The 27,023-nt window shown below is 52.3% G+C and overlaps 6 protein-coding genes and 1 non-coding gene across 7 annotated transcripts; 4 read left to right on the top strand and 3 right to left on the bottom strand.

Moving 5' to 3' along the window:
* The first annotated feature begins 2 nt into the window (after positions 1-2).
* BDW74DRAFT_150300 (uncharacterized protein) lies at positions 3-998 on the top strand. Its single transcript, XM_073723991.1, has one exon. The coding sequence runs from the start codon at positions 638-640 to the stop codon at positions 845-847; it is 210 nt and encodes a 69-aa protein (XP_073585144.1). The 5' UTR covers positions 3-637; the 3' UTR covers positions 848-998.
* A 1,497-nt stretch (positions 999-2,495) lies between these two features.
* BDW74DRAFT_t103 lies at positions 2,496-2,597 on the top strand. The gene has a single exon. It is a non-coding gene; the product is annotated as a tRNA-Ser (tRNA).
* A 258-nt stretch (positions 2,598-2,855) lies between these two features.
* On the bottom strand, positions 2,856-4,914 carry BDW74DRAFT_150297 (uncharacterized protein). Its single transcript, XM_073723990.1, has 2 exons — positions 4,858-4,914; positions 2,856-4,802 (listed from the first exon to the last, which is right to left on the bottom strand). Exon 2 carries the CDS (start codon positions 4,713-4,715, stop codon positions 3,162-3,164), a length of 1,554 nt encoding a protein of 517 aa, XP_073585143.1. The 5' UTR covers positions 4,716-4,802; positions 4,858-4,914; the 3' UTR covers positions 2,856-3,161.
* Positions 4,915-5,982: 1,068 nt separating this feature from the next.
* Positions 5,983-9,522, bottom strand: BDW74DRAFT_167122 (guanine nucleotide exchange factor; the record flags this gene model as incomplete). The annotated part of the gene is made up of 1 exon (XM_073726658.1): positions 5,983-9,522. The coding sequence occupies one exon, from the start codon at positions 9,520-9,522 to the stop codon at positions 5,983-5,985; it is 3,540 nt and encodes a 1,179-aa protein (XP_073585142.1).
* An 8,818-nt stretch (positions 9,523-18,340) lies between these two features.
* On the bottom strand, positions 18,341-20,166 carry BDW74DRAFT_176744 (sugar porter family MFS transporter; the record flags this gene model as incomplete). The annotated part of the gene is made up of 5 exons (XM_073728723.1): positions 18,341-18,740; positions 18,807-19,556; positions 19,643-19,958; positions 20,012-20,036; positions 20,089-20,166. 5 exons carry the CDS (start codon positions 20,164-20,166, stop codon positions 18,341-18,343), a joined length of 1,569 nt encoding a protein of 522 aa, XP_073585141.1.
* A 1,423-nt stretch (positions 20,167-21,589) lies between these two features.
* BDW74DRAFT_132015 (uncharacterized protein) lies at positions 21,590-23,161 on the top strand. Its single transcript, XM_073722308.1, has 2 exons — positions 21,590-22,988; positions 23,056-23,161. The coding sequence occupies exon 1, from the start codon at positions 21,882-21,884 to the stop codon at positions 22,893-22,895; it is 1,014 nt and encodes a 337-aa protein (XP_073585140.1). The 5' UTR covers positions 21,590-21,881; the 3' UTR covers positions 22,896-22,988; positions 23,056-23,161.
* Positions 23,162-24,704: 1,543 nt separating this feature from the next.
* BDW74DRAFT_132010 (ankyrin repeat domain-containing protein) lies at positions 24,705-26,252 on the top strand. Its single transcript, XM_073722307.1, has one exon. The coding sequence runs from the start codon at positions 24,818-24,820 to the stop codon at positions 26,216-26,218; it is 1,401 nt and encodes a 466-aa protein (XP_073585139.1). The 5' UTR covers positions 24,705-24,817; the 3' UTR covers positions 26,219-26,252.
* Positions 26,253-27,023: the final 771 nt, after the last annotated feature.

Here is a 27,023-nt window from a genome sequence, read left to right as displayed (position 1 = left end):
GGCCTTCCTCGACCTGAGCATACAGCCAACATGCAATCTCATTCATCCAAGCGCGATTGAATCTCGCCGAATGCGCCGACACTCCGGCCTCCCAAGAGAGAAGCGCATATCCTCTCCAATGGGGGACTAGACCTCGAGCCGCCATCGACAAGACATCCTTCCTTCATTTGACCATGTCGTAGACCTGGTCCAGACGGTCAAGTCCCATTTCGGCCAGCATTACCATATTCTTGACGAATCAACCTTTATGGTGTCCTTGCCTGAGCTGTACAACGGCAGTGCAGATGGCTTGGTCAAGAGATCACTAGCATACACCCAACTTCTTGTGCTGATTGCGTTTGGCAAGGCGCTGCTCTCCCGAAGCCAGACCGGCAAGACCCCTGCGGGTCGACAGTATTTCCTGCACGCGGCCAGCGTCCTTCCCAACGTGAGCGAGCCTTACCAGGATACTCTCTTATCGATCGAGATCCTATGTGCCATCTCGCTTTACCCTCAGTGCATTGACCATCGCAATAGCGCGTACACTTATGTCGGTTTTCTTGCCCTTCTCAATAACCAGGAGTAGGAGCCTGATGTTAATGTGCTGTAGATTGGCATAGCCGTCCGCATAGCCCTCGCCCAGGGCCTGCACCGCGACATGGAAGCCGAGCCGGCAAATCGCGCAAACAAAGTCCGCATGCAGTCTATCTGGTGGACCCTGTATATCCTCGACCTGCGGTTCTCCACGCTGATCGGTGCCCTGGTGTCCATCCATGATAGCGACATCACTCTTGGTCTTAGCACGGCATCCGCATCGCACAGATGCAGAGCGAAGCACCTTTGGCACTCTCAATCAATGTCGAGCTGAGCCGTATCGTCTCCAGTGTCCTCGACAAAAAGGTGTCCAGAGCATGACATACAGAGAGCGTATTAACTCCCTTAACAGGCGTATACGGTCCGACGGGCGCCTAGACTCCATGTTTCGCAAACGCGTCCAAGAGGTCTTGCGCAGTGTCGCCCTCCTCGCCCCGGTTTTGGACCACTCCTTCAATATTGCCCTGGGAAGCAACGCCTCGCTGTCCCAGGTTGTTGCCACGCTCAACCTGTCTTATCACCAGGTATGTTTCTGACCGAGGTCTGGTTTTGAAAGCTCTACTGATGCGCTTTCCTGTGCATTATTCTTGCAACAAAGCCGCTGCTCATGTGTCTTTTTTCTATTCTGCCTCGTACGACGACGCGAGCCGCAACCGTTGACCGTGGATGTATCGCCCTCCTAGATCCCATCACAGCCCTCGTCAAGACATGCAGGGGCTCAGCCAACAAGTCATTGCGCATACTCCCAAGATTGCAAGGGCAGAATTTGTTTGGTACCTCCCTTTCCATATTCCGACCCTCTTAGGCCTTGCTCGAAGTTCGGTCTGACACTGGCGCCTAAAATCTTTCCTTCCCTTTGACCTCGAAGCCATCCATGCTTCGGCCGTCGTGCTCATCCTCATCTCAGCCCTTCCGGGATTATACACAGACCCAAGCCACGCCCCCGGCAGCTCGCGATCTTAACGCCGTTTCCGTTTCCGTTTCCGTTTCCTCTTCAATCGCCGATGTCGACGTAGAAACTGTCGCCTATGTGCAACGAGCCAAGAAACTCCTCGACATCATGTTCGGCGCAAATCCGTCTCCGCTAGGCTTCGTGCGACGGAGAGAACGCAGTTGCAGGAGCTCGTGCGGCTTTTGAATGGTGCGACTGGTGACGACGCAGTTGAGAGTAATAACAGGCAGCCCGACATGAGAGGCTATGAACCTGACCCGAACGCGGCTCTGCACCATTGGGCGAGCCTTTAGTTGATGGGGTAGATCTGTCGCCCGATGAAATGCTTGAGCTTGCACAGCTCTTGGATTGGGTTTCCTTGGTGCAGGATGTCTTTCCGGAGGGGATGCTAAGAAAGTTATGATTGCGGTAGACAGGTAAATAAGTAGGCACTAATGCAGTTCTATTCGCAAGTTGTATTGCCTTATGCAGGATCACTCATGGACCCCCTGCGCATCGTACTTTTGATGCGAAATTCGTCCATGGCCCAGGTCAGATGTCTCCATCCCAGAGCCGACTGAATATATCATCACTCCCCCGAGTAGCACGTAGCTGGCTTGATAATACTTTGAGCATGCTCTTGGTCACCATGTCTCCAGCCGCAACAAAATCAGATCATAGCGCGTTAACGGGACGTCTGGGTCTCGTCCACGGGCTGCCGAGGGACACTTGTTGATTTTGTTGGTGCAGTTCGCACTCGCATGCTGGGAAGGCTGGCTATTCAGACAGTTAATAAGTTTGTACTAAGAATAGGAATATGACGTTGATAAAAACGCTTGACAGAGGAATCGCGAGTAAATGATTGATGCATGGATGTTGGAGGCTCGGAGCGATACCTAAGCGAGCGGCCCAAGCGCAACCCACGTCTGCAGCTTGCAAGCGAAAAATATAGCTTGTCACAAAACTTAACTTATAGCATTCATATCAACAAGGCACTTTGGCGGAGTGGCCTAACGCGGTGCCCTGCTATAGTATCTTTGATACAAGCCAGGCATTTCCTTCGGGAGCGTGAGTTCGAATCTCACAGGTGTCGACTTTTTGTCTTTTTTGTCTTGGTAACCTAGCCCCGCTCTCCTGTATTTGGCGTTGTATGACATCATTTGAGTTGCGGGCTGGCTGGGTGTGGTTTGGTTGAGTGGTGAATGGATGAGGAGTTGGAGATAAGGGTTGATCCGTTGAGAAGAGGGGATATATTGTTGAGGAGGGTTGTATCGGCATGGCATTACTTCATGAGGCGTGCTTAGAGGACCAGTTCATTGTACGTTATATGTTGTGATGTCTAGAGATAGGAGGCTAGATTAGCATTTATGCACTACTCTATTACAGATCATTAGGTAGACGGAGTATCGAAAAAGACATAGATACATGCAGAGGAAAGAAAAGAAAAGTCGTAAACTCGTACAATCGTTTCGTATGTGCAGCGCATAGATCAGGATGTCGGTATGTGTCGCTCGCCCATCCTCATACTCATCATGCAGGACACGCTCATAGCCAAAGAATCGCAGATCGAACATCGCATAGGAGGACGCAGATAATCCAAGCCGGATCAAGATGATCAGGACCGCGTCACCATAACAGACACACAGACAGCTAAATGCTAAAACCAAGTCTCCTGCTCCTGCTCCTCAGCCCTTTCCCAGGGCGCCTCAACCCCAAGTTCATGTGCAACCCTTAGAGCAGAAACAACGCAGCCCTCGAGCAGGACCATGCCGTCCCAGCACCAGCCGCCAACAACATAGACATTGCCATCGCCGTTCTTCCATCCCTCGACAGCGACAGCGTCCTTGCCTTTCTCTTTCTCCTTGCACGCCGTTGCGTTGGCAGGTTTCGCGTACGAGAAGAGCGAGTTCACGGTGTCGCGGCTTGCAGATGTGCGAAGGACGCGTGTGAAGTGCACGCTGTGTAGGATTTTGTCTGCCGCGATACTGTTTTCGAGCGCGTATGTGGTGACAAGCACGTTGGCCGGGTGTTCGTGGATTGACTCGGTGCGGGTTGTACCAGAGGCATCAGTCTCGGTGACCATGTGCATAGCCGTGAGGACAGAAGCGCAAGAGCCATCCGCGCTGCGTGAGCCATTCGAGAACGCGATGGGCTTGTTCGCGTCAAAAGTTTTGATGTAGCGCTTCTGCAGACGCTCATGGCCACTAAGGTAAGCGCTGGTCTTGCCGACGCGGCTGTGATCGCGATGCACGACGGTGCGCACCTCCGTCGTGGGGATGGCCTTCATTGCCAGCGAGAGCGGGCTGAAGATTTTTCCTGTGACGTCGGGCGTTGTGGCAATGATTACGCGGTCATACTCCCTCACGCCCTCGCGCTCGTTCTCCTTCCCTTGGTCCGCGATGAAGTGCACGCGGACGCGGCCGCTGCGCAGTGTCTCGACCTTGGTCACTCTGTGGTTGTATCTCACGCTCAGGCCGTCGGCGAGACGCTTCTCGGCTGCCTTGACGCCGCGGGTGAGGGTGTAGTGAGGTTTGCGGTGGGTTTGGCGCGCGTAGCCGATGATGTCGGAGGCCGGGAAGTCGAGGAGCTCGGCGTGCGTGCAGGTCGTGATGCTTGACATGAGGGGGAGGAAGTAGCGGGTTGTGTAGTAGGTTGGGATTTTGATGCGGGCGAGGTATGCACGCAGGGTCTCGCCTGAGCCCGTGGTGTTGGTGTACAGGTCGTAGGCGTCCTCTGCATCGCTTGTGTTGGGCTTTCTTCTTTTCTTCCCCTTGGCCTTCCCCTTCTTTGGCGGAGGAGTAATTTTGGGTGGTATCCAGAAGCAGGCGAGCGTGAACCAGAAATACCAGAAGAGGAGATACAGGATCTCGAAGAAGTACTTTGTGCCGGTAACTCCTGCGGGACGGATAGGTGGGAGGATGTGGTTGTTGGATGAGTGGATGAAGTAGGCCCCTTCTTCTCCATCGTCTTTCTTCTTGGGACTGGAAGTAGAGCTTCGCTTGCTCTTCGAGGAAGACAAGCTGTAAATGAACTTCGGCGACACAAACACCACACCGAGATACTTGTACATTCTCAAGAGGTGGTTGTAGTACCCAGCTGCGAAGGCGCGCATAGGAAGATCAACTCTCCTCCCTTCACTTTCGTCGTCATCTTCTGGCTGATCCTTTCTTAGGTTTTCAGGATAGGCATAGGCAAGGCCTCCTCCTAGCATTGGAAGTTGTGGAAGTTCAGCCTGAGCCTCAACCTCATCAGACCTAGGAAGCTCAAAGCTCGCCGAGTCCAGCGACAAAACTTCTTGCTGTAGACTCATCAGCACAACCCACAAACGCCGATAAACAACAGAAGAAACATACCACCTCCAAAATCTCAACCTCAAATCTCCTTTGCCTATCACTCTGAAGCAAGTACGCCGTCACAAGCCCCGCCATCCCCGACCCAACAACACCCACCGTCTCCCCGCCGCTAAGGATAAACGAGTTGCGAGAGCTGGAGCTAAAACTCTCCTTGCCAGGCTCATAGTACCCCGAGTCCCGCCTGCGATTGCGCGTGTTGGCGTTGGCAGATCTCGATCTGGCTCTGGCTTCGAGTGTTCCTGTTCCTGAGCCAGAGCCAGAGTTTGTGTTGGTGTTGGCGGAGGCCGAGATAGGGTTATCTGGAGCATGGATGTCGCCTAGGGCAAAGGACTCTGGTGGTGGTGCCTTTGGTGTCGCCATTATGCATCATGTGTGATCCAAGGTTATGGCGACTTGAAAGGTCAGAGGAAAAGGGTGTGAAGGAAGAAAGAGAGGAAGAGTGATTTTCATCAACACAAGATTGAAGATCATTCTGGGGGATCACGTGAGGTAGCCAAGGGCCCAAGTCTGCACTGCAAGTGGGTAACTTTTACACTTGTGCAGATTATTTAATTAATATGCTGCCGCGGTTTAGCGGCATTAGCCTCACATGATAAAACAGGGAAATAGTAAGCCAGATTGTTGTGATGATGATTGATTGATCGATCGAGCTATATACAGATAATACAGGCTGAGCTTGCCAGTTAACTCCTCCCAAGGTCCTCCCAAGGTCCTCCCAAGTTCCTCCCAAGGTATCCCATTCCATGCCAAACAATTAACCCGGTCCAGTCCAGTCCAGTCCAAAGCAATGCAAATCCAACCAGTGATCGACAGGCAAGGTCATCAGAGCGTCTCGTCACTCATGATGGCTGCCTCGTATATAGCCGAGCCGCGAGGCTCTATACCTGTATGTTCCCATACTTTTAAATCCCTTTTCCCCGCCGTCGCTGTGGAATCAAAACACAAGGAAAAACAAGAGAGGGTAATAAAACAGAGTCACGAACAAATAAAAGGTATCCACAATGACTGACAAAAATATTCAAGAAGGTAAAAAACGCCAATAAAACATGGAGAGAAGGTCATAAATCGTAAAGAAGGAAGGAGGTATGTAAGTAGGTGATAGGTAAATGAGAGGTAGATGGTGGTTCAAGCGTTGCTCGTAACCGACTTGGTCTTTGAGGCGTTGGTCCACGATAAGAAATCGAACTTGTCTTTCGCGTTCTCCAGGAGCGATAAGGAGCTCGACTCCAACTGCAGCGCGCTGCGAGGTGGCTGTGTTTCGCGCGGCTCAAGGACGAGCGACCGACGGTAGAAGGTCTGCATACTCCTCTCGCCGTTGGATCGAACACGAACCAGCTCGTTCTGCATCCACGCCTGCAGCTCTGGCACTTCGGTCAGGCGATACGGGATCTGGAAGCGCTGCAGCTCGCTGATGATCTTGGCCGTCTTCACATGCTTGTCAAAGTTGATTACGGCCATCTCGCCATCATCGGTCGGGAGGTTGCGAAGCGCCTGGTTACCGTGATCCACAAAGGTCAAGTCGGTCAAGTAGGTGCCGACGAAGGGCAAACAGGGCGGAACGTGGTTCTGCAGACGCTGTCGGAGGACTGCATAGTTTCGACCGACATCGACGATACTTCGCAGGTACTCAAGTGTCGCCTTCGTTTTCTGAGATACAATTTCCCAGGTGCGCCGCAGCCGCGAGATCATAGAAGAGTTGATGGAGCAAATGATGGCCATGAGCGAGTCGTAGTTGTTGAGCTCGAGGCACTTGTTGGCGATCTTGACCCAGTGCTTGATGATGGCCGCCCGCTTCTTCGGCTCCTCAAGTTGCAGGATGGAATCCACAACAAGGTTCGCGAGGTCGGTGGAAAGAGTAGACATGCCGCGAACATTAACCGCAAGCGAGCCGGTCTTCTTCATCCACTCGGTGGCTAGGAGTTCTTCAGGGAGGATCGCACAGAAGATGCGCGATTCCTTGATTGTGAACTGTCGCGCGAGCTCCAATGGATCGAAGTCGAGGATGGTGATCGAGCCCTCGCCGTTCTTCCACTTGTTGAGCAAGTCGAGCTCCTTCTTCTTAAGCAAGGGTGGCGGAAGTGGGGTGTCGGGATGAATGTACTGCGCCGTCGCAGTGTTGGTCTTGCCCATTGAAGAGACAAGACGAGGAACCACTGGTCCTTGAAGCTTAGCGACCTTGTCGCTCAGCTCTAGGAGACGGTGCGCCGCACTCGGTAGGTTCTGCATCAGCAGAGTGTTGGAGAACTCAATGATGAATTCCAAGGCCACGTTGTCGCAGTCATGGCGCCAGTGAGATTCGAGCCAGCCCTTGAAAACGTTGTACACGCGCAGACGCACAGGCGATGCCGCATGGGGAGTGTCACCGATGTAGTCGAAACGGTCAACCAGGGTCTCAGCAAACTGCAGCGGTGATGCGAAAAGACGGAAGGTAAGGTAAAATGTCGATACGAACATGGCGTCCGGCGTCGACTGGTGGGCCGTCAGCTTCTCAACCAATGCGCGCAGGCTGCCACCCATGACGTTTCCATCCTTAAAGATCAACTCGTGCGCGTACGTCTTTTCCAGAAGATTGGCCTCCGTCTCTTCGTTCTCTTCCGCCAGTGTAGAGTAGCTGACACTGTTCTTGAGCGACGGCGCCATTCCAATGTCTGGAGAGGTCGCCCTGGTGGAGGTCTGAGACACACCGCTCATTTCCGAGTCCCGAAGGTTATTGTAAGTGAAACTGCTGGCGTTACTGGTAACTCCCCGGCTGTACGAGTCGCTGACCTCCGACTTGGCATGACTGTCCCGACGGAACGAGTCATCAAACGAGGCATCTCGAGGGGAAGACGGGAAAGAGAGCTTGTCAAAGCTCGGCGATAGGATGGAAGATTGGAAGGATGGGGATGTCTCGGTTGACGCAGGGGTAAAGGCTTCGTTGCGCGACTGGAAAGACGCAGGTGTCATGTCATCAGTCAGACCAGGGGTGGATGGCGAGGAAGTATTGTTGGATTGGGGGATCTGCAGCGGAGGTGGGGGCAGTCGTGCCATCTCCTGAGGGCGTTGCTCTGCCACGTCGACCGTGCGCTGCGGCTGTGGGGTGGAGTTTTCCTCGGGTAGCGCGCTCGGCGTGGTGTCATCCTCTTCAGCTTCTTCGGCAATGTTGGCGACTAACTCAAAGTCACCGCTCTGCTCGAGCACTAGGCGAGCTTTGGCCATGCAGTTACCAGCCGCTCGTACGCAATCGGTTGCCGCATCGACCAAGCGCTTGCCTTCATCCGGCATAAACACCAGCTCGTCGTCAGGCGAGTTAGCCGGGCGGAAAGCGTCGCGGGCGGCAAATACCAGTTCCGACAAGCGCTCATACATGGTGTCTCGGGCCTGCTCCAGCAGTGTGCTGCCCTGCGCATCGTGTTCGCACACGGCCTCGATCACCGTGAGGAGCCCACGGCAAGAGCGCACTGCCTGCTCAGTCGTGATGACTAGCTCTGTCGAAGAGCGGGATTGCAAGTGCAGACCAATGAAAGAGCCTAGGACTCCAAGGAATGCATCGTAAGTGGTTGTAAGGCGCTCAGATGCGAGGTTTGGGTTTCGGGCGGTAGCGGCGGCGGGGCCGCTATAAGACACTCGGTGTGAGACAGAGATGCGTTTGGTCGATACTGACATGGGACGCGGAGGTTGTGATTCAAATGCATCCATCCGAGTGGACGCCCGACTCATATCCAATCGACTCTCCAGGCGACTCTCCAGGCGACTCTCCAGGCGACTCTCCAGGCGGCTCTCCAATCGGCTTCGGCTGAGCAGTCTAGACTCGTTTCGCTCCGTCTCAACCTCAGATACGGCGTCGTCCGCTGGTGAGAAGGTTTCGGATGTGGGTGTCATAGGAATGTCTTGGATCTGCTGTTGCTCCAGCTCCGCAATCGCCCTGCTCAGACCAACTTCCTCGTTCCAGACATCGAGGAACCGGACACCTCGAGTTACAATGCGGAAGGCCTTCAGCAGCATTTGATCCACCATCCATTCGATCTCTTCTTGCATAGGCTCGCCGCCCGAGAGCTCCTGGAATTTTTTCGTAGTTCGCACGAGTGATGATAGGTCTGATAATAATGCCTTGCGATTCCGTCGCAAGCCGTCCTGGCTCTTTACCAGCGCCGAATCGCGAGTGAGACATTCCGACTTTTCCAGCAGAAATCGGACACCAGCGATCAGACCTCGAACGAGGTCTTGGTTGCCGAAGTCGATCAGAGGCGATCCGCATCCGCCACGGATGATGTCCCAAAAGTCCGTCAAGGCCTTGAGCAGCGGGCGCATCGAAACCTGGTCGTATGCTTCGCAGTAGTTGGTGGGTAACCAGCCCCGAGCGCCTGTGTCCAGAAGCGTGCCGTCGGCCCAGCCATTGGTGTGAACAGAGTGAACCAGAATGATGTCGCCTTGATCCAGAGGCAAAGTAACTGTAGAGGGAGAAACGTCTCCAGCTGGGTGGAAAGGGTAGAATGCGCGGAGGTAGTTGTGGAAGACCGTCCGGTTGCTGTCTGAGCGTTCCATCGTGTCCTCCTCGGTATTTGGGTGAGGTGTTGTTGGGGGTGTAATCTGGCTGTCATTGGAATAAAAACGGTTTGCGACGGGGCGAAAGTTGTTTCCCTTTTCGATCTTCAATGGCGCAATATGAGGCTTCATTTGATCCATTTCGTAAGTTCCAGCATATAATATCTATACAGAGATGGGTCGAGGTCACCGGCGACCTGGCTTCAAAGGACGGTCAAATCAATGAGCATCCTCGCATTCGAATACAAGCAAAAGACCGGTTGCTGGAAAGGCTGAGTCAATCAATCGAATGGTGATCGAGTAGTTGAAAGAGTGGTTGAGGGTATTTGTCGTGCAGGTATCATCCGACACTGTAAAATATAATGTCAACAACTTGTTTTCTTTCTTTCAAGCGGCTGGGAGAGTGTTTGAGGGGGATGGCAATGTTTTGCTAGGGTTGCAGCGCGGATCACCGGGGGGAGAATGTCGGGATGGATTCTAGGGTGCCAGGAATGGGAGGAATGCCGGCGTCGGGCAACCGGTTGCTAAGCCGCCAACGTACCTAATATCCCTAATCAAGTGAAAACAAGCAAAGCTGCACTTCTCCTACTGTTTAGAAAGAGAGAAGCACGTTCCGTGAATTCGTCGAACGAGGCAATGAAGTTGTCGACAGGCACGAGGACGGGGAATTAGCGGCAACAGGGAAGGGAACCAAGCAAGGATCCCAAGCAACAATCAATTGGCGAATGATACTCCAGTTCCTCCAATGACGCAGGGTAACGGTTGTACTTCCACCAAAGGTGCTTTGTCGGTGATGCAAGGACCGGAGCTAGCTCGGTTCGAGGTCTTCAAGACAGCAATGATCGCAACCCGTAATAAAACAATTGCTTCTCGTCCTGCCTTTCCGATCCTGATCGACGAAGGTGCAGCGACAAAAGGGTTGAGGGAAGGAGGAAAGGGTCGTCTTGCTGGAAGCTAATGTATGGCGGTCGCGGTGTAGAAAGCAAGGGCCACGGATCGACCAAGACACTAGACTCGAGATTAAACGCAGCAGCGACTGAAAGGAACGGCTCGCGGGTGACGACAATGATGGGGTCGGTCACTGCTGGGGTAGGGAGGGACGAAAGAAGGGAAAAGAGAGGGGAGAAGGGAAGTGAAGTCGAAAAGAGGACGGGAAAGAGGCGATAATATGGAGGAGGAGGGGAAAGGGACTACTTTGAACCATAAGAACGGCTAAGACTAAGATCACTGCTCGGCCCACTCTCTCTCTGGAGGTCGACTCCGTCTGCTGGAGTAGTCTCTGCGATCTTTCCTTTCTGATGATTTTCCGAGAGATGCCCTAAGAAATTATTATAATATTATTCCTTTCAGGCAGCTAACTGTTAGCGCCGCCCCGAACGGTCGATGATCTGCCATCACACAAGCCCTGACTCTGCTCGCCCTGATACGCGTTCGGAAAATACGGAGTAATCATGACCTTATCATGGTTCTTATTATTCAGTCTTTTATTTTTGTCTCCGATCATCTCGAATTGGTGTCTCTTTCCAGAGCAATCGTGGACATGGCAAATAACAGAGCTGCGGACGTAAACCGTCCGGAGTGGATAGATTAACGGCAGTGCACTTTGCAGCAACAGGGGTTCGAGTCGTTGTTAGTCTAGAGCATTAATGAATGGTATTATTATCAGCCTGCTAAATTAGTGCACTTAGCGCGATGGAGCACGGAAATCCCTCGGCTAACGCTTTTATGATATATTATTGTTTTTTACGCCAATTTCCTTTCCTATTTCTTAGCCAAGACACTATCGCCAGTGGTGGCAAAGCCACTGGTCACCCCTCGCTGCAAGTTTTGTTGCAGCCTTGCTCGGAATTCTCTTCAGCAATATGACCTGTCCGATTCAAAGAACATTCTGCTTTCTGACATACATATGCACAGTCTCCAGGCTACATACTCCGCCAGTCCGTCGAAGGTCCGTCGAAGCTCTGGTACCACGGCCAAAATATGGGCGATCGACGACGCATCCAAGGTTGACAGACGTCTCAGCCATGGGGGCGCCTCGCCGCGTCCATGTCTCTGTTTCCCTCACGCTTCCTGAGTGTCTTCCTCCAGAGCTGGAGTTTAGACTTACCTCTTGCGTGCTAGTGCCCTTCAATAAGAGCTGCCAGGCCAGTCGGAACCCATCCTCAGATCTCCAAAGCCCGTCTCTCTGGTAACTGGCACAAATTTTAGGTCGAATTGGCTCCCGGTCTGGACGTGGAGTCTGGACTGTGGAACTGGACCATCGGGCTCTTTGCTTGCCTCGGACCGGGGAGAACGTGATCATAAGTTCATAAAGCTGTCACTCGGAATGGGCAGTTCAGTTGTCAACATCGGATTGACCGGACATGGCTCAGAAAGGATCTTGTCTAAAGTCCTGTCGACCACGGGGGTCAAGGTTCGTACCTATACATAGGTATCATTTGGAATCGAGTCCATTTCGAGAGATATGACCGGATTGCCTCTTAATATGCGTCTCTTGCATTGCCACTCGAGGCTGCCAAGTCCATCGAGTCCAGTTAACCATGTCGCTGTCAACCTCGTACAACATCCCACGAGTTAATTACCTCCACGGTGCACCCCGTGCAGTTCTGTCAATGCATTCCGCGAGATGTGAAATGACCTCACTGTATCGGCCATGGTCGCATGCCCATCTACTGGGACCATAATCCAAGACGCAAGGAACAGATTCGTCAGGTCAATGCGCACTGCATGCATAGAAGCTTAGAGCACATCCTGGTCCCCTGATCGCTGGCGGAGCTCTCACAGTACGGAGTAGTATCCTTTGATCCGAAGAATGGATGTGATGGGGCCTGCTTAGTGGGGACTGGAGACTGCCGCGTTTTGAGGGTCGCGATTTGCCAGCTTCTTAAGCGTATCCAGCTCGCTGGGACTCACGTCCGCGGAGTCACCTGAGAATCTGCACCTTATTGAACGCCAAATAAGGTAGATTATATCGCCATCCAGCTAAGTACTGATATTGTGAGACTGTGGTCGTAAGTTGTGACTTTGAAAGTGTATTACTATTGGGAGAGCTCCAATTTTCAGGCCTTGGAAAAGTTGTTGTTGTTCCAACTAGTCACCTCGTTCGCGCAGTAAGCTTTGATATACCGTAGTACAATGCCGAGTCACCCTGAAGATTGATCTGCGATTGGATCATTTGTGAACAATGGATGCCTTAATAGGCTGGCAGCTCCAAGCTGAGTACCACGTTTCACAAAGCTCTCATTCTTTAGCCAGGTACGGGGGGTCATCCCCGCGTGTAAAATGTCCTGTCATTCAGTCAATGGTTCGAATCATCAACAGTCTCACCACTACTGACGGATGACGACCAGGATAATCGAGCGGTCAGGTACTCCGTGCTCAGTCCCAGTTTACCGGTTCCTGGATCAGATAGCTTATGCAGGTCAATCCCGATCTGGAAGTGATCGTGAATGAGTAGCTTTATAACATGCAGCCGAGCCGTACAGTCCAAGCGCACACAAAGACACTTGACCCGTAGTCCTTGCAGAGAGACGTCAGAGTTGGGGTTGAAGATCAAGCAGATGAGCATTGAGTTCAGTAATATGGTGGATGCGTAACACCGTTTCGAGCAAGCGTTGAAGCATGGGCCAAAAGATTGCTTTGAGGCCCACATTAGCTCGAACCATTTCCTTTGGGGGAAGGTTTGGAGGCAAGCCTCGGATCAATCCCCGCTGACCTTCCAAATCGCGTTGGAACGGGATGCGACCGAACAAAAGAGCGCGATCCGACTCTCGATTCTCGACCGAGGCCGACCCTCTTGACTCAGGAGGCCTGACAAAAGCCGAATGCCGGCACTCTTGTTCATCAAAGATCCTTTCTACTCCGTACTATCGCCGCCGCATCGTCTTTGGCGGTCATTAACGATCCTTTCTACTATCGCCGCATTGCCGCTAAAGACATCGTTCGAGTCCAGGATTAACATCGAGTAAAGTGCACCAACCACTTCAGGTTTCAGCACACGAGCCGTCGCGAATCTTGCAATGTGTCCAAGGAAACTTAAAGTCTGAGTTTTGTCAAGAGTAAACAAAGAATGGGATATGCCTCTCGTCGATCATATCCTGCGGGCGCCGACTTATTAAAGCATAACCTGGGGAACAAGCGGGACGGGTCGACGAGTCGCCGACTGTCCATCATTATTGTCTTTGTTGCTGGTGCAGCTAGGGGTTCTAGGAGGAAGTCTGTTGTCGTCGAGAAGGTTCCAGAGCACACGTAACCTTTCTAGCCAGGCTGCCAGAGCTGTCGGCAATCTTACGCCATAGCAAGACAGCCCTCGTTCAGATATCAAGTTTATGATGTCGTTGAATCTATTCAGAACAAAGACACGGCTCCTGGGCTGTAGAATCGCTGATTACTCGACCAATTGTTGAGGGCATAGGCACGTGCTTGATGTTGGCTGCGGGCTAAGGTGGGGATCCAGTTAGCCTGACAGGCTGCAGGAATAGCGCTGGCACAGAAGCGACGAGGCCAAGTTGAGGCCTGTGTAAAGGCTTCAGCGGCCAAGAAGAGTCAAGTGTCGGCGTTGGTGTTGGTGGCTGACGGTAGCGACACTGTGACAGCCCGTCGTGTACTTTTGACAAACCACAACTTTGATCCTAACGCGAAGCTAGCGTTCTTGAAGCCTGAACAGTGAACTCCAACCGACGGCGCTGCTGGGATCGGAGATGATCGCGGCTCGTTGATTGAGGCCTCAGAACGGAATACAAAGTGATGGACCGCATTCTTGATTAAAGCGGTTTCCATATCCGCTCCGTGCCATCATCGAGCGACGCGATGGACACGACGAGCACGATGGTGGATCTGCCCATATCGTGATTTCCGAGCGCTCCCCGAGTCAATCCCCACCAGCCATCCTTATATCGCTACCAAGGTCTTATTGTCTGTTGCGCATGGGGTGACGGTCGGAAATGAGAAGATATCACACCGGCTTCAACAAATCACAGAGGCAACGGCTCGGGAGCAGCGTCTCCGCTGCCTTTCGAAGGAGCGTAAGCTGCGCAACGCGGGTGGATGGCGGGACGGCTCGAATTGGCCTCAGCGTCAGTCACGACTCGCGACGTTGCCATGATGAAATCAGGAATGCGATGAAGCGAAGGCAGAGAGACGACCGGACGGCTTTCTGTCGCCTTGTGCCGTGTTTGCCCCAGGACGCGTTGACGATAATCTAAATTGATGTAATGGACGTGCGGCCCTGGTCGGTGGTTGCATTGGGGTCCAACGGCCGCCAGGGGTCGGCATCCTCGAGGCAGGCCGTTCAGGCACCCAGGCAAAGACAGGCACTAAGGCAGGCAGGCATCATGGCAAAAATCAGGCATGAAGTGCACGTGCCACAGCAGTCCGATTGGGAAGTGGCCGTTGACAATCACCACCACCAAGTTTCTATCACTCTCCTCAACGTCAATTATCGTCATACATACGAAGTACTGTGTCTGAATACGAAACACATGAGTCCAGACTCGATCATCCGGAAAACCTCCGTTCCTCGTCCAGCTTACTACTTCCGCGATACGATCAGTCGATCACCCTTTTCCAGCGGTGGATGGGGAAATCCACTGACGGCGCGTTTCATTCTTCGCCACATGGCCCACAAGAGCTCGGAAGAAAGGGGGCTTTGCTGGGAAGCCATTGGCCCAAGATCCAGTTTTGCTATGGCACCCAGATCAGAAATTGTTCGATTGGACGAACGGTGGGTTCCAAGCACATGGTTCGTCGATATCCCGCAGTTGCCCATGTGAATCGGACGCCGGGGAATCGGGGACCTCTTGATCGTCGACGCTTCGTCCTTTTACGAAGTCAATATCTTTGCGCCGCTGCCGCTGCCGCTGCCGATGGCGATGGCTCGCCCGCTTGGTCTCTCTCTGTGACTTATGTCCTATAGCGTTCCATTCAGGCCCCGGCCCGCACGATTTCATCCTCGGCGCGTATACAGGACCCGTCGCTGGACTTAGGGCTATGCGCCTTTGATATGAAAGCCGAGGAGGCATTTACTGCCTGAGCCACCAACCGCGAAGTCAAGACAAGCACGCAAGTCCTCGCCTTACTTCGAATCTTCGTTGAGCTGGCTCAAATGACAACCTGACAGATCAAGAAAACCCCACGGTGTGGGTTATGGTGGACCTTCTGCAAGCTGCCTACCTACCCACTGTCCCACGAGCCAGTAGCGCACCCGTGTTATACCCAAGATCCGTGAATAAATCATCGAGCGGGACTTGCGCCGCTATTAGCAGGACCATCATCCCTGAAGAATGGTTGACTGGGGCGATATGGCGGATGAGCCCGCTCTAGATAGTACACCGGCGTATAGAGTAAGGTCTCTCGGAATTTACGGATTACGAGAACACAGCACCAAGGGTCCACAAATCAACAAAACAGTCTCTGGTTTCCTTTCATTGGTTGAAAATACTTCAGTCAGGAATTTATGCAGGCCAACCATTCCAAATACCCAGTTTGTTGGTCGTGTGCTATACGGAGTACCTAGACTACTCCTCTATGACTCCAGTCTGACGTCTCCTGACCGGCAGCCCGAGTTGAAACTGGACCGCATGGCTGGGAATCTCCCTGGCTAGAGCCATCTGATTAGCAAGCACGCATGACCCAGTGCACATTTCTGGCCTGCATTTGCCCAAGGTGGAACCTGTCTTGTTATCCGCGCTATAACCATGGCAGTACAAATCGGTTATTATAACAGGTCCGCCTCGACTACACATGCGCGCCGGGGTGTACAGTATAATCATGACTTTTTCACGACAGTCCGCATCACCATTCACCATTGGCATCGCAGCAACGGATTGCATCCGACCAATTACGACCCGACACCGTATGCTCTGGTCGACGTACAATCATTATTGAAAGGGCCGCAGAATGAGCCAGATCTTTCTCGATTGTCAGTCTCCAACCCAACCCCTTCGTCGTTGAAGAGCCTGGGCTTTCAGCTAGTTTGTCAAGCTTAAGCGCCCTACCATTCCTTCTCTGACGTTCCCTGCTAGCGGCGAGGATTCCTTCTCAACGGACGAATAAAGACTGCACATATAGGATAGACAGGGGTTTCGTCCCGCATCCGTTGCACTGCAGGTTGCCTAGGGCAAGGTAACCCTGTACCTTGTAAGCAGGTAGCCATGTCAACCTCACCGTGGTCGGTCCGAGGCCGAGAGCCTAACCTGGCAAACAATCGAAAATGTGTGAATGCTGCTGCAGATGCAAGCCCATGCAGTATCCTCTACCCCTCCCCAGCTCAAGGTGGTCTTCGAGCTCGGGTTGACCGATTCGGACTTGAACTCCGCAAGCTTATTCCTTCGGACGCGATGCACGACATCTGCTTCCTCGAGGAGAAACTATCGGTAAAGCGAACCCACCGGGAGAAGGAAAAAAAGAAAAGATGAGTCTACCGAGGTCGGAGAGCTGTGCCACAATTCTGTCCGAGAAGTCGTCGTCGCATTTCTGCGTTGTGCGTAGCCCAGCAAACAATGCTCCCAATTGACCAATCTCATCCTTTCTAGGTCACAATTCTGCTTCTGCCACAATAAGAAAAAGTCCGCAGAAGCACCGAACCTGCAGGGCCTGTCGCAGACCGAAAACTTCACGTTCCCTGCCAAAATCGGTATGTGCACCCGGAGAAAATCAAAATCGAATCTTGCAGAAATATTTGCTTTTTCGAGGATTCCATTTTTTCCCTCTCCTCCGCTACACAACTCCGACCCGTGACTCGTGGATTCTCCATCGGTTTTCACCGCGCTTTTCTCTCCCCCAGCCAATCACAGACGCAAGCTGCATGTTCCAGTTGACACTGACAGCCGGCCTGGCGATTGGCTTCACGTGCGATGTGATTGAGCGCGCAGCTAAATTCGTCACATCCTCACTTGGCATAGCCTCCGGCCTTATTCCTTTTTTAGTTCGCGGCGGCGAGCGATCTGACGATATCAATATATTGTTGGATGAAAGGATGCTCTCAATGGACGGTGAACGGGCGACTCCAGTCTCCAAGGATCGGTCTTGTGATCGTGGTCGTGAAGGATTCAATCTCATTCTACTACTAACTACCGATACAGACGTACACACTGCCATGCCCTTGCCCTAGTAGGGTAAGGCAGCGTCGCTGCGATGTTTGCTGCGCGGGGAAGTCGTCTTAGCAAACATCACCATGCAGCGTTGACATTCCGGCCAGGCGCTCGACTACGACGGCGACAGCTGTCAAACCAGTCTTTGGATTAGGGCGCGCTTGCATTGCAGCTGCAAGGTAGTTGGGATCTGAAGTTCTCGCGAGTCGTGACGTATGCGCTTTTCCTACTTCGTGGATGGGTAGGTCTCTTCAAGTATTTGTCAGTCTCTGGTCGTTTAGCGAGTTAGGGGACAAGGGCTGATACTCCGTAAGCAAGATCCCTCTCAGTCAGTCACCCTAGTGCGTTGCGCTCGAATAGCAGTGACCTCCACCTCTGGTTGGCCTGCCATATCTCGATGGAAATGGACACCCTGTGGGATACCTAGGTTTAGTGCACTCGGTATATATCCGCACTTCATTCACGACATACCATAGTAATCACTTAGGCTAGTCATATGAGCACATTATAGCTATGTAGAAATGATTTGGAAAATTAATCAGTATCTATATGTCTCTAGCTGAGGTCGCTTTGATGGCAGTGCTCATACGGAGTAGACGCCTTAGTACCACAACCACTTGCGCCGAATCCACCAAGCGTCCTCCACAGGTACGATTGTTTCCTCTTCGCCCCCATAAATGGAGCTTGGTGCTCTCTTTCTATATTTGCATATCTCCGTTGATCAAGAGCCACTTTTCTACCACGATGGTGGAACTGACTGGGGTCCTTAAGGGGCAATCCACCTGGGCATGACATTGCAACTTCTCCTTTCTCACCAAGATCCAGCCTGTGCCTTTCTTCCACTCCTAAACACCTACGACAGTACCTTCCTACACCTCAACCTCCACCCCCTCAACCTTAAGAAACTCCTTCCTGGCACTCTCATCCCTTGCCACATTCTCCGCCCTCGTCAACCGCGACCCATACCCCTGACATTGATACTTCTGGAACTTGAGCGTGGAGACCTGATTCTCAAAGAGCTCGTCTAGCTCCTCCAGACTGCGCCCCTTGAGCTCGGGAACAACGAAGAACGCCCACACCAGCGCAAGCACCGAGAATCCGCCGTAGATGAACCCGATGCGGCCTTCGAGGCCCGCGTACTCTGTGTCTTGGATGAAGGGGCTTATGTAGGTTACTAGCACGTTGACGACGAAGCCGGAGAAGGAGGCGATGGTTATTGTTTTCTCGCGGAGTTGGAGGGTTGGGACTTCGGCTGTTATGATCCAGACGCTGTTGCTCTGTTAGTTACTAGAGAAGGACGGGTTGGATGGAGGAGGTTGTAGGGGACTGGCATACCAAGAGGACCATCCGATAGCCTGGAATATCTGCCAAAGGAACAACCCCGCCAATGCACCGCTCGCATTTGCCTGCTGGTCGCCGTACCCCGTCACGCCGGCGATGGCAAACATAGATGCCCCCATGACGACCGTCGAAACGAGCACAAGCGGTCTCCGACCTAACCGATCAACGAAGTAGAAAGCAAACGCGCACGACATCATATTCGTGAAGGTCATGAGCACGCTCGTTCGATACTCGTTCGTGATCCCGATCCCCTGCAGGAAAACGACAAGGTAGTTGGACATGAACCCGCTCCCCTGCGTCTGCTGCATGCACTGCATCCCCGTCGCAATCGCGGTGCGTCGGAGATTGGGTCCCTTGAAGCAGTCGATCCATGACACAGACCCGTGTAATGCCTGCTGCTCTTGCTCAGAGAGGTAGAGTAAGTCCGCCTCCTGTTCGATGAGCTCGTGCGGTGTCCCGCGGCGTAGCAGGTGCAAGACTTCAGCGGCGTCGTCGCGCCGCCCTTTACCTACTAGCCAGCGCGGGGATTCGGGGAGGACAAATGCGCCGATGAGCAGAACTATGGGCACGATGAACTGTAGGATTATGACGACACGGTAGGCCCATTGGTCTGTTCGTTCGTGGAGTCCCCAGTTTGCGGTTTGGATGAGGGTCCCGCCCACCAGGAGGGAGAATTGGTATGTGTTTATTAGCGAGCCGCGGATTTTGACGGGGGCGCATTCGCTTTGGTAGGCTGGGACAACACTACGCATGTATGTTAGTTTGCCTCAAGGCCCGGCTTTACCAGGTGATGGCCGTTGTATGGTCAGATGTGGTAGGTGTAGACGTACTTGCAGACGATTCCCAATGAAACGGCGTTCACGATCCTGCCGACCATGAACTGCCAGTAGCTGCCAAAGCTACACGCCTGAATCAATATACCGACGACGCCAATAACAGCTGACACAAGGAATGTCTTCACGCGACCGATCCTATTCCCAATCACGCCAGAGACTAGGGCTCCGAGAGCGAGCCCGGCTGTTGGCGTTCCTGTTGCTGCCGACTGCCATGTAGACGGAATGTACCATTGCCCGGTGGATTCGTTGTATACACCGAAGTCTTTGGCGAACTGTGTCATGCCCAAAAAGCCGGACCAGTAGTTGTAGTCTGCAGACGCTCATCAGTCTAAGAATGGAGTTGGGGCAAGGTGTTGGGTATACCCATTCCGAAACCTATTCCTCCAAGCTGGATTGCTAGTCAGGAAGGTGCTTGATAGAGACTCTGGGAGAAAGCATACAGATGCATAGATGCAGACCAAGAGAAGCGGCTTGGTGATCTCCGAAGAGGCGCCTGCTTTGGAGAGTGCTTCAAGCATCTTGGTCCGATTGTATCGCTCGTGAACGACAGGTCTTGGAGACTCTGCGAGTATGAAGAGCACGCAAGATGCCTCCGCGTAGTGGGTAGGAGGGAGCTGGAGCGTGGGGCCGGGGCATGCATGGTCGACTTGTCCAGGTATTTATACGCTTATCTCTGGATACCGGGCAAGTGCAGTTGCGTATCTATCCTTAGCCCAGCCGATTTAGGGCCTCTGAAGAAGAACAATTTCCTGCGAGGAAAGACAGGTGTATCTTATCATTCGAAGTTCCAACGGGAGGATCAGGTGGGCATTTGGCGCTCTTGAGTGGTCTAGAGCATGAAGCTAGCACTCTTATCTCGAGCCCTTAAGAGGCTATCTGCTCAATTACCGGAAACCCTCCCCGCATTCATATTACCCCAACTTTTGGATGATGTATGCGTGCCCAGATCAGGACGTAGATAGGTAGATATGCATGCATCGGACGGTCCGAGCCCAAGGGCGTAAGCGTCGGAAGTCCGCAGAGCTGATAGGCAGGAAGCTCGGCAGTTCCTTGAGAGCACAATCTCTAGATCGTGGCGATAAGCATCTGCAGACTCAGATCGGTTGGGTCAGGGCAAGAGGTTGACAGCGAGGTCTATCCAATTCCATCTCCCCCAAAGTGCGGTGTGCACGGCAGATCTTAAGAACTGAGCTTCCAGTACCATTAGCAGGGCATTTATGAGCTATAAAGCCTTCTCCGTGGGGAAGGTGGTCGTACCTTCCCATCTCGAGGGTCGTGTCCGCGCGAGACTCGCGCGAGTATGGAGACCGAAGTTGGGGTTGATATTCTAGTCCAAGTTCGATAAGACTAGTGTCTGCCACTGCCCCCAAGGTTTTAGCGGTCAGACTGTTTGCAGGCTTCCACTTCTCAAAAGGTGCGTCAGGACTCATACTCGTGCGAGTAAAGATATGTCTGGCGCTGACGAATAGTTGCCGCGAAGTTCGATCTCTGTGTCAGGACAAATGGTCATAGATAGAGTAATCGTGTAGCTGCCTCAGGTGGCAATAGAAGGCCTGCCTAGGCGCCGTCGAGCGGTCACTGGAACCAGCTCAAGGTTGAATTGAGTCGAGTTGAGCTTCGTCGAGATGGAAGGCTGTGGCCCTTTCGTGTCTCAGGCATCAGTTTCCCTTGTTCGGACTAGCGCAGCATCCCACCCAGTTACCTTCTGCTGAGACAGCATCGCTTTCTCTTTAAAACCTCGCTCTTGGAATATATAATCATATTCATAATGGTTGATGATAGTGTCCATAACGCTGTTGCAGAGTCAGTCATTGCCATCTCGGGACACGTTCGAAACTCTTGTGAGGGAAGGAGCGACCCGTTCCCGCTGGCTGATGCTCTTACTTCTTCGGGCAAATGAGAGTCCTGGAATAGTCACAATTCCCTTGCACCATCACGACCGCCATCACTAGCGAGCCTGAACATCAGACTGGATTCCGGATAGCGAGACAACTAAAAGACACGATGACACTAGGCTGAGCCTCATAGACGATTAGTCAGTGCCTAAACCAACCCGGCTCAACCCCGCGTTCAGCCTCGCCATCACAATTCCTATTTCTCGCACCGCGCAACATGACGTGGTGCGAGAGTCGACATGAACTCTTCTATGCCATCTACCCATTCAGACAGTTGACGTTCCAGATAATGCTCAACGCCGAGATCAAACGGGACGAGGTGTCCGCACGTCAGCGCAATGGCTCCATCGAAACGTCTTCCGCACGAGGCATACGCGGTCGGCTGGATCTGCGCGCTATCGTTGGAGATGGCGGCCGCGAAGGCAATGCTGGACGAACGACACGAGCCGTTGCCCCAATCCAAACGCGATAGCAACAATTACGCTCTGGGAGAAGTATTCGGCCATAACGTCGTGATCGCATGTCTTCCGTCGGGTCAGTATGGAATCAATTCTGCAGCGACGGTGTCTGCCCAGATGCTGTCTAGTTTTCCGTCGATTGAGTCCACACTGGTGGTAGGAATTGGCGCGGGGGTTCCAACAACGATTGACATAAGGCTGGGGGGCGTTGTTGTTAGCAAACCTACGGGAAACTTCGGCGGAATTGTCCAGTATGACCACGGCAAGACTATGGCAAACGGCCGGTTTATACATACAGGTTCCCTCAACAGGCCACCTCAGAGGCTTCTTACTGCAGTTTCGGACCTGCAGTCGGAGCATATGATGGGGACGAATCGCTTACCAGAGTTTCTCCTTGAGGCGCAAACAAAATACCCTGCCATGACCGACTTCGCATCGCCGGCTGCTGGCGACTATCTGTTCCGGGCCGATTACAACCACCAAGAGGAAAACCTTCCGTGCTCCTTCTGCGATCAGAGAAATCTGGTTGTGAGGCGGCCCCGGCCGTCGCAAACTCCGCAAATTCATTACGGCCTGATCGCGTCGGGAAATCAGGTCATGAAGGATGCCTTTTCCAGATATCGTCTTGCAAAAGAGCACGGCATCATATGTTTCGAGATGGAAGCAGCCGGGCTGATGGATAGCTCGCCCTGCTTGGTCATCCGAGAGATATGCGATTATGCCGGTTCCCACAAATGCAAGGAATGGCAAGGCTATGCCGCATTGACAGCTGCTGCTTATGCAAAAGAGTTACTGGCTATCTTGCAGAATAATGATTCAATTTATGACTATGTCAGAGATCTGAATAAGTATTCAGGTTTGTGCTTGCAACAACATATCTTTGTGTGTAACTAGGCCTAATAAAACCTACAAATGACGACTCCCTCGATGAGGCCTCAAGATTCGAGTCCCTTTCCCGGCGAGCTGAATGGCAAATCGTCCAATGTGGTGAGTTTCGGCGGCCCAGCAGCCCGATTATCGTTGCCAGCGTTGATCGATGGACGTTCTCAACCAGATGGAGTTACTCCTTACAACATCTTTGAGCGCTTATCGAGCTACGACCAGTATCGAACTTGTCGTAGCTTCTGGGCTCAGAAATGCCCTGATATTGCCAGCTGGGTCTTGAGCAGCGCCACCTTCAAAGATTGGCTATCTCATAGCGGACATCCCTGCCTGTGGCTCACCGGTAAAAGTACATATCCGTAACATCGTTCCAAGAGGTCTCCAAATGCTAACATACATAAGTTGGATGTGGGAAAACATTTGTCACGTACGTAAACACCTCTACAGACTTCCTCGAATGTCGCCTCTAATAACGAAATAGGAGTTCGGTTATTCAGTTTCTTGAAACATCTTCGCAAAATTTCACTGGCTTGGTCGCTCACTTCTTCTTCTACTACCATGGAGATCGGACAAGGCTGAAATCAATGCACTTGTTCGAAAGCTACACCAAGCAGGTACTCGGATATCTAGCTCTGATCCATAAACCATGTCCTGGAAGGGTGATCGCCAACCTCAAGCGACTTTATGGCCCAGGCAAATGGCCTTTGTCGCTACAGAAACTGATTGATGAAGTATTCTTACCTCTTTGCCGGTTGGTCCCTGATGTCAATTATATTGTGGGCGGCCTTGATGAGTGCGAACGGCATGAAGTTATCCAAGCCCTCGCGGTCTTTCGGACCATTGCCTTGGGGAACAAATCGAGAATACTGATATCTGGCCGTGAGGAAATAGACGTGCCCCAGGCAATCGCAGGTTCAAGGACGCTTTTTATTGCTAATCATGGCAATGGCAACGACATCGTAAAGTTCATCGACTGGAAGGTTGAGGAAAAGATGCGGGATCGCTCATTAACGGACGATCCAGCCGTGCTTTGGATTATCAAGCATAGCCTTGCGCAAAGAGCAGACCGAATGTAGGTGCTGACTAATTGGGCAAGTGAGCTTCTTGCTAACAAAGGACAAGGTTTCTGTGGGTGAGCCTCCAGTTGGACATGTTGTGGGATGAATGCTACAACGAAGCCGGTATACAACACAGTCTTGATAATCTACCAAGAGACCTACGCGAGACTTACGATCGGTGCGTTGATCGGATTAACCGAAGGTATAGTGTTTTGGCATATAAGATGTTGTCTTGGGTCTGTGTTTGCCATCTATCCGTTCGACATATCGCAGATGCAAGAAGCACTCGCCATGGACGAGACAACGGGGCTGGTCGACCCCAAGAAGAAAATGCCTGCTAAGGAAATCCTCAAGTTGGGCTCACATCTCATTATCCGAGATGCAATGGATAGGCTCCGTCTCACTCATTCCTCGGTTTACCAATTTATTGCAGAAACATCATCAGGGAGGAGTACCTTATGGGCGGGTAGGACCCCCGCGACAGCTAAGGAGGAGCTCGGCCAACTTTGTATCAATCACCTTTTGTCACCGATATATGAGCGTTCTCTGGCGAAGAACAGAAAGTCGAATGGGCTAGTTGATGGACCGAGCGCGCTACGAGCGATCGAGAGTCACGTACCATATGCCCAGATCTTCGGAGTAAAGGCATCAAGGCCTTTGAAGATACCGTGGCCACCTAATGTTCAATTCGTCGCAACGGAGCCACCAGCATTTTTAGGCTTTGCAAGGGAGAATTGGGCACGTTTGTTGGACAAAAAAGAGGACATATAGTCGCTCTGGCCCGAGTTCAGGGCGGTCGCATTGAATACCAACTTTGCTTGGAGGGTGCACCCCTGGGAATCGATCGGCGACTCGCACGAATCTCATGTTGTCGGGATGTTGGGTTGGGCTATTGCGAACAAGCATCTGCCGCTCTTCTCGTTTCTGGCCCATCAAGACGTGCGTAAGTTACGGTCGGAAGTATTCAACATCCCTCTCTATCACTATAACAACATCCCATTAATACATCTCGCTGCGCGAACGAACTTTTTACCGGGGTTCCGGGAGTTGTTGACGCGTTCCAAGCCTCGTTTGCTAGATCATAAAGACAGGCTAGCTATTCATCATGCAGCTGGAGCAGGATCCATCGAGGTATTGAAGTATCTTCTGAACCACACCCCCGGGATAGACGAATACATCAATGCTCAGGACTGTGATGGTTACACACCTCTCCATCTTGCCACCGGCAACAACTCTATTGCCGCTACCGTGACCTTGCTAGGAACCCGTATCATCAAGGTCAATACATTGGACAAGGAGGGCAGGACGCCGCTTTTTCATGCCGTGGAGAGGTCAGACAAAGCCATGATGCAAGCCTTGCTGGAGAAATGCGCCTTTGTCAATCTAAAGGATACGAAGGGGAGGACTCCAGTATTTGATGCAGCAGAATTATTGAGATTCGAAGCTCTGGAATTATTGATCCATTGGGGCGCTGATGTGTATATTCGGGATAATCTTGAGTGCCAGGCGCTCCACGTCGTTGTGTCCTCTTACCTTCGAACCGGTGCCGACGTTGATATAGCTGCGAAGGCAACTCCCGCTCTGGTCCAGGCGATCGAGGATAACAATCAGAGGGTTGTTAGCTGCCTCCTGCAGCTTGGGGCAGATCCGAATGGAGATGATAACGCTAACATGCTTCCCATAATAACCGTTGTGAAAAAAGGTGTTTGCACCATTCTGGAGTTACTATTTGAAGCTGGGGCTGCCATCAACAATTATGACCCCGTAACGCAGCACACTCCGATGTCATTGGCTTGCTATCAGAAAAGCGGCGATGTCATTCGAGTTTTACGGATACACGGAGCAGCCATGGAGTACAGGTTGATTCTTCAGGTTGCGCAGCTAGGTCATTTAGATGCCGTGGACTCACTTGTCGGAGACGGTAATTTTCTAGTAGGAGAACCCCATGGATGTACCCAGGTGACCAATAATCCTACTATGGCTTGCTTAGAGGCAGTCACTTTGTCCTGTCTGCGAGATCTTTTAGAGGTCGTTGCCGCTCTTGTCGGAAAATATAGCCTTGACGGAAAGATTGTCGTCTCAACCTTGCTACGTCACAACGAGACACTGGCCAGGTACATCGTCCGGGGAGTTGACATGTCTGGCTACCTTGCTTCACAGATTCTTCTGGCAGTTGCCGCCGGGTCTAGGGCTATCGAAGCGGTAAATACGTTATTGGGCACCATTGCTGTCCCCGACTCCAGATCACTAAACTTTGCCATCAGTATGACACACTAGAGTATCGCTTATACGCTCATTAAGAAGGGCGCCCGTGGCGGCTGGGCGAGTTTAGATTGTGCGTGGGATTATCGACAAAATGGAGTTGCCAATCTGCTACTCAGCTTCGGAGCAGCGCCAGAGGCAGTACACGTCGACCCTCCGGGGAAGGCATTTGCGAAGAGAGTCGCCGAGGACGAGCTATGAGAAGAGTACGAGTTACGAGCGAAGGACGATCTTTCCTCAACTGTGGATGATCTCATCGGATGATTTTGAAATGGTGCCTCAGTCCTCGTGGCGATGATGCTGCTTTCCAAGAGATGCTGTTGGACATTCTCGGATTTGGTGACATAGTGTTCAAATGGGTTTGCCGTCCTAATTCCAAGCTCAGGGTGGTGGGTGCAATTTAACGACGCCTCGGTGAATATGTTCTTTGTGGGACGCATGGGGCTCTTGCATCTCACAGATATGGGTATTCCTCACGCGCACTGATGTACAGACTGTGCTATTCTAGGTTTATGACGGACGAACTCTGTCCTGATATTGCCTCAATTTTGGTCATTCAGCTGTCAGGGAAGCTTACGCTCTTTGGAATTCGCCGGTCTTGACATGTGCGGTGGCTTTGCTTTCGCGTCCAGCAACATTGTGCAGCTAGCGAGCACATCCACCTGCTAGTCATATCTATACAGGCCAAGCCCTGTTGTCACTTCTCGATTTACTGGCAGGGTCAACTCGTCGCGTTTGGGGGTTCGTTTGGTCTTTTGCGCCTCTTTCTTCGTGGGCTTATGGGGCGCCCTGGTGGGCGCGGGTTACAGTGGGATAGAAC

This window comes from Aspergillus multicolor (genome assembly GCF_047715735.1).
Source record: "Aspergillus multicolor strain CBS 133.54 unplaced genomic scaffold BDW74scaffold_8, whole genome shotgun sequence".
NCBI lineage: Eukaryota > Fungi > Ascomycota > Eurotiomycetes > Eurotiales > Aspergillaceae > Aspergillus > Aspergillus multicolor.
Note: the sequence above shows the minus strand (reverse complement) of the source record. Positions and strands in the feature narration are given on the sequence as shown.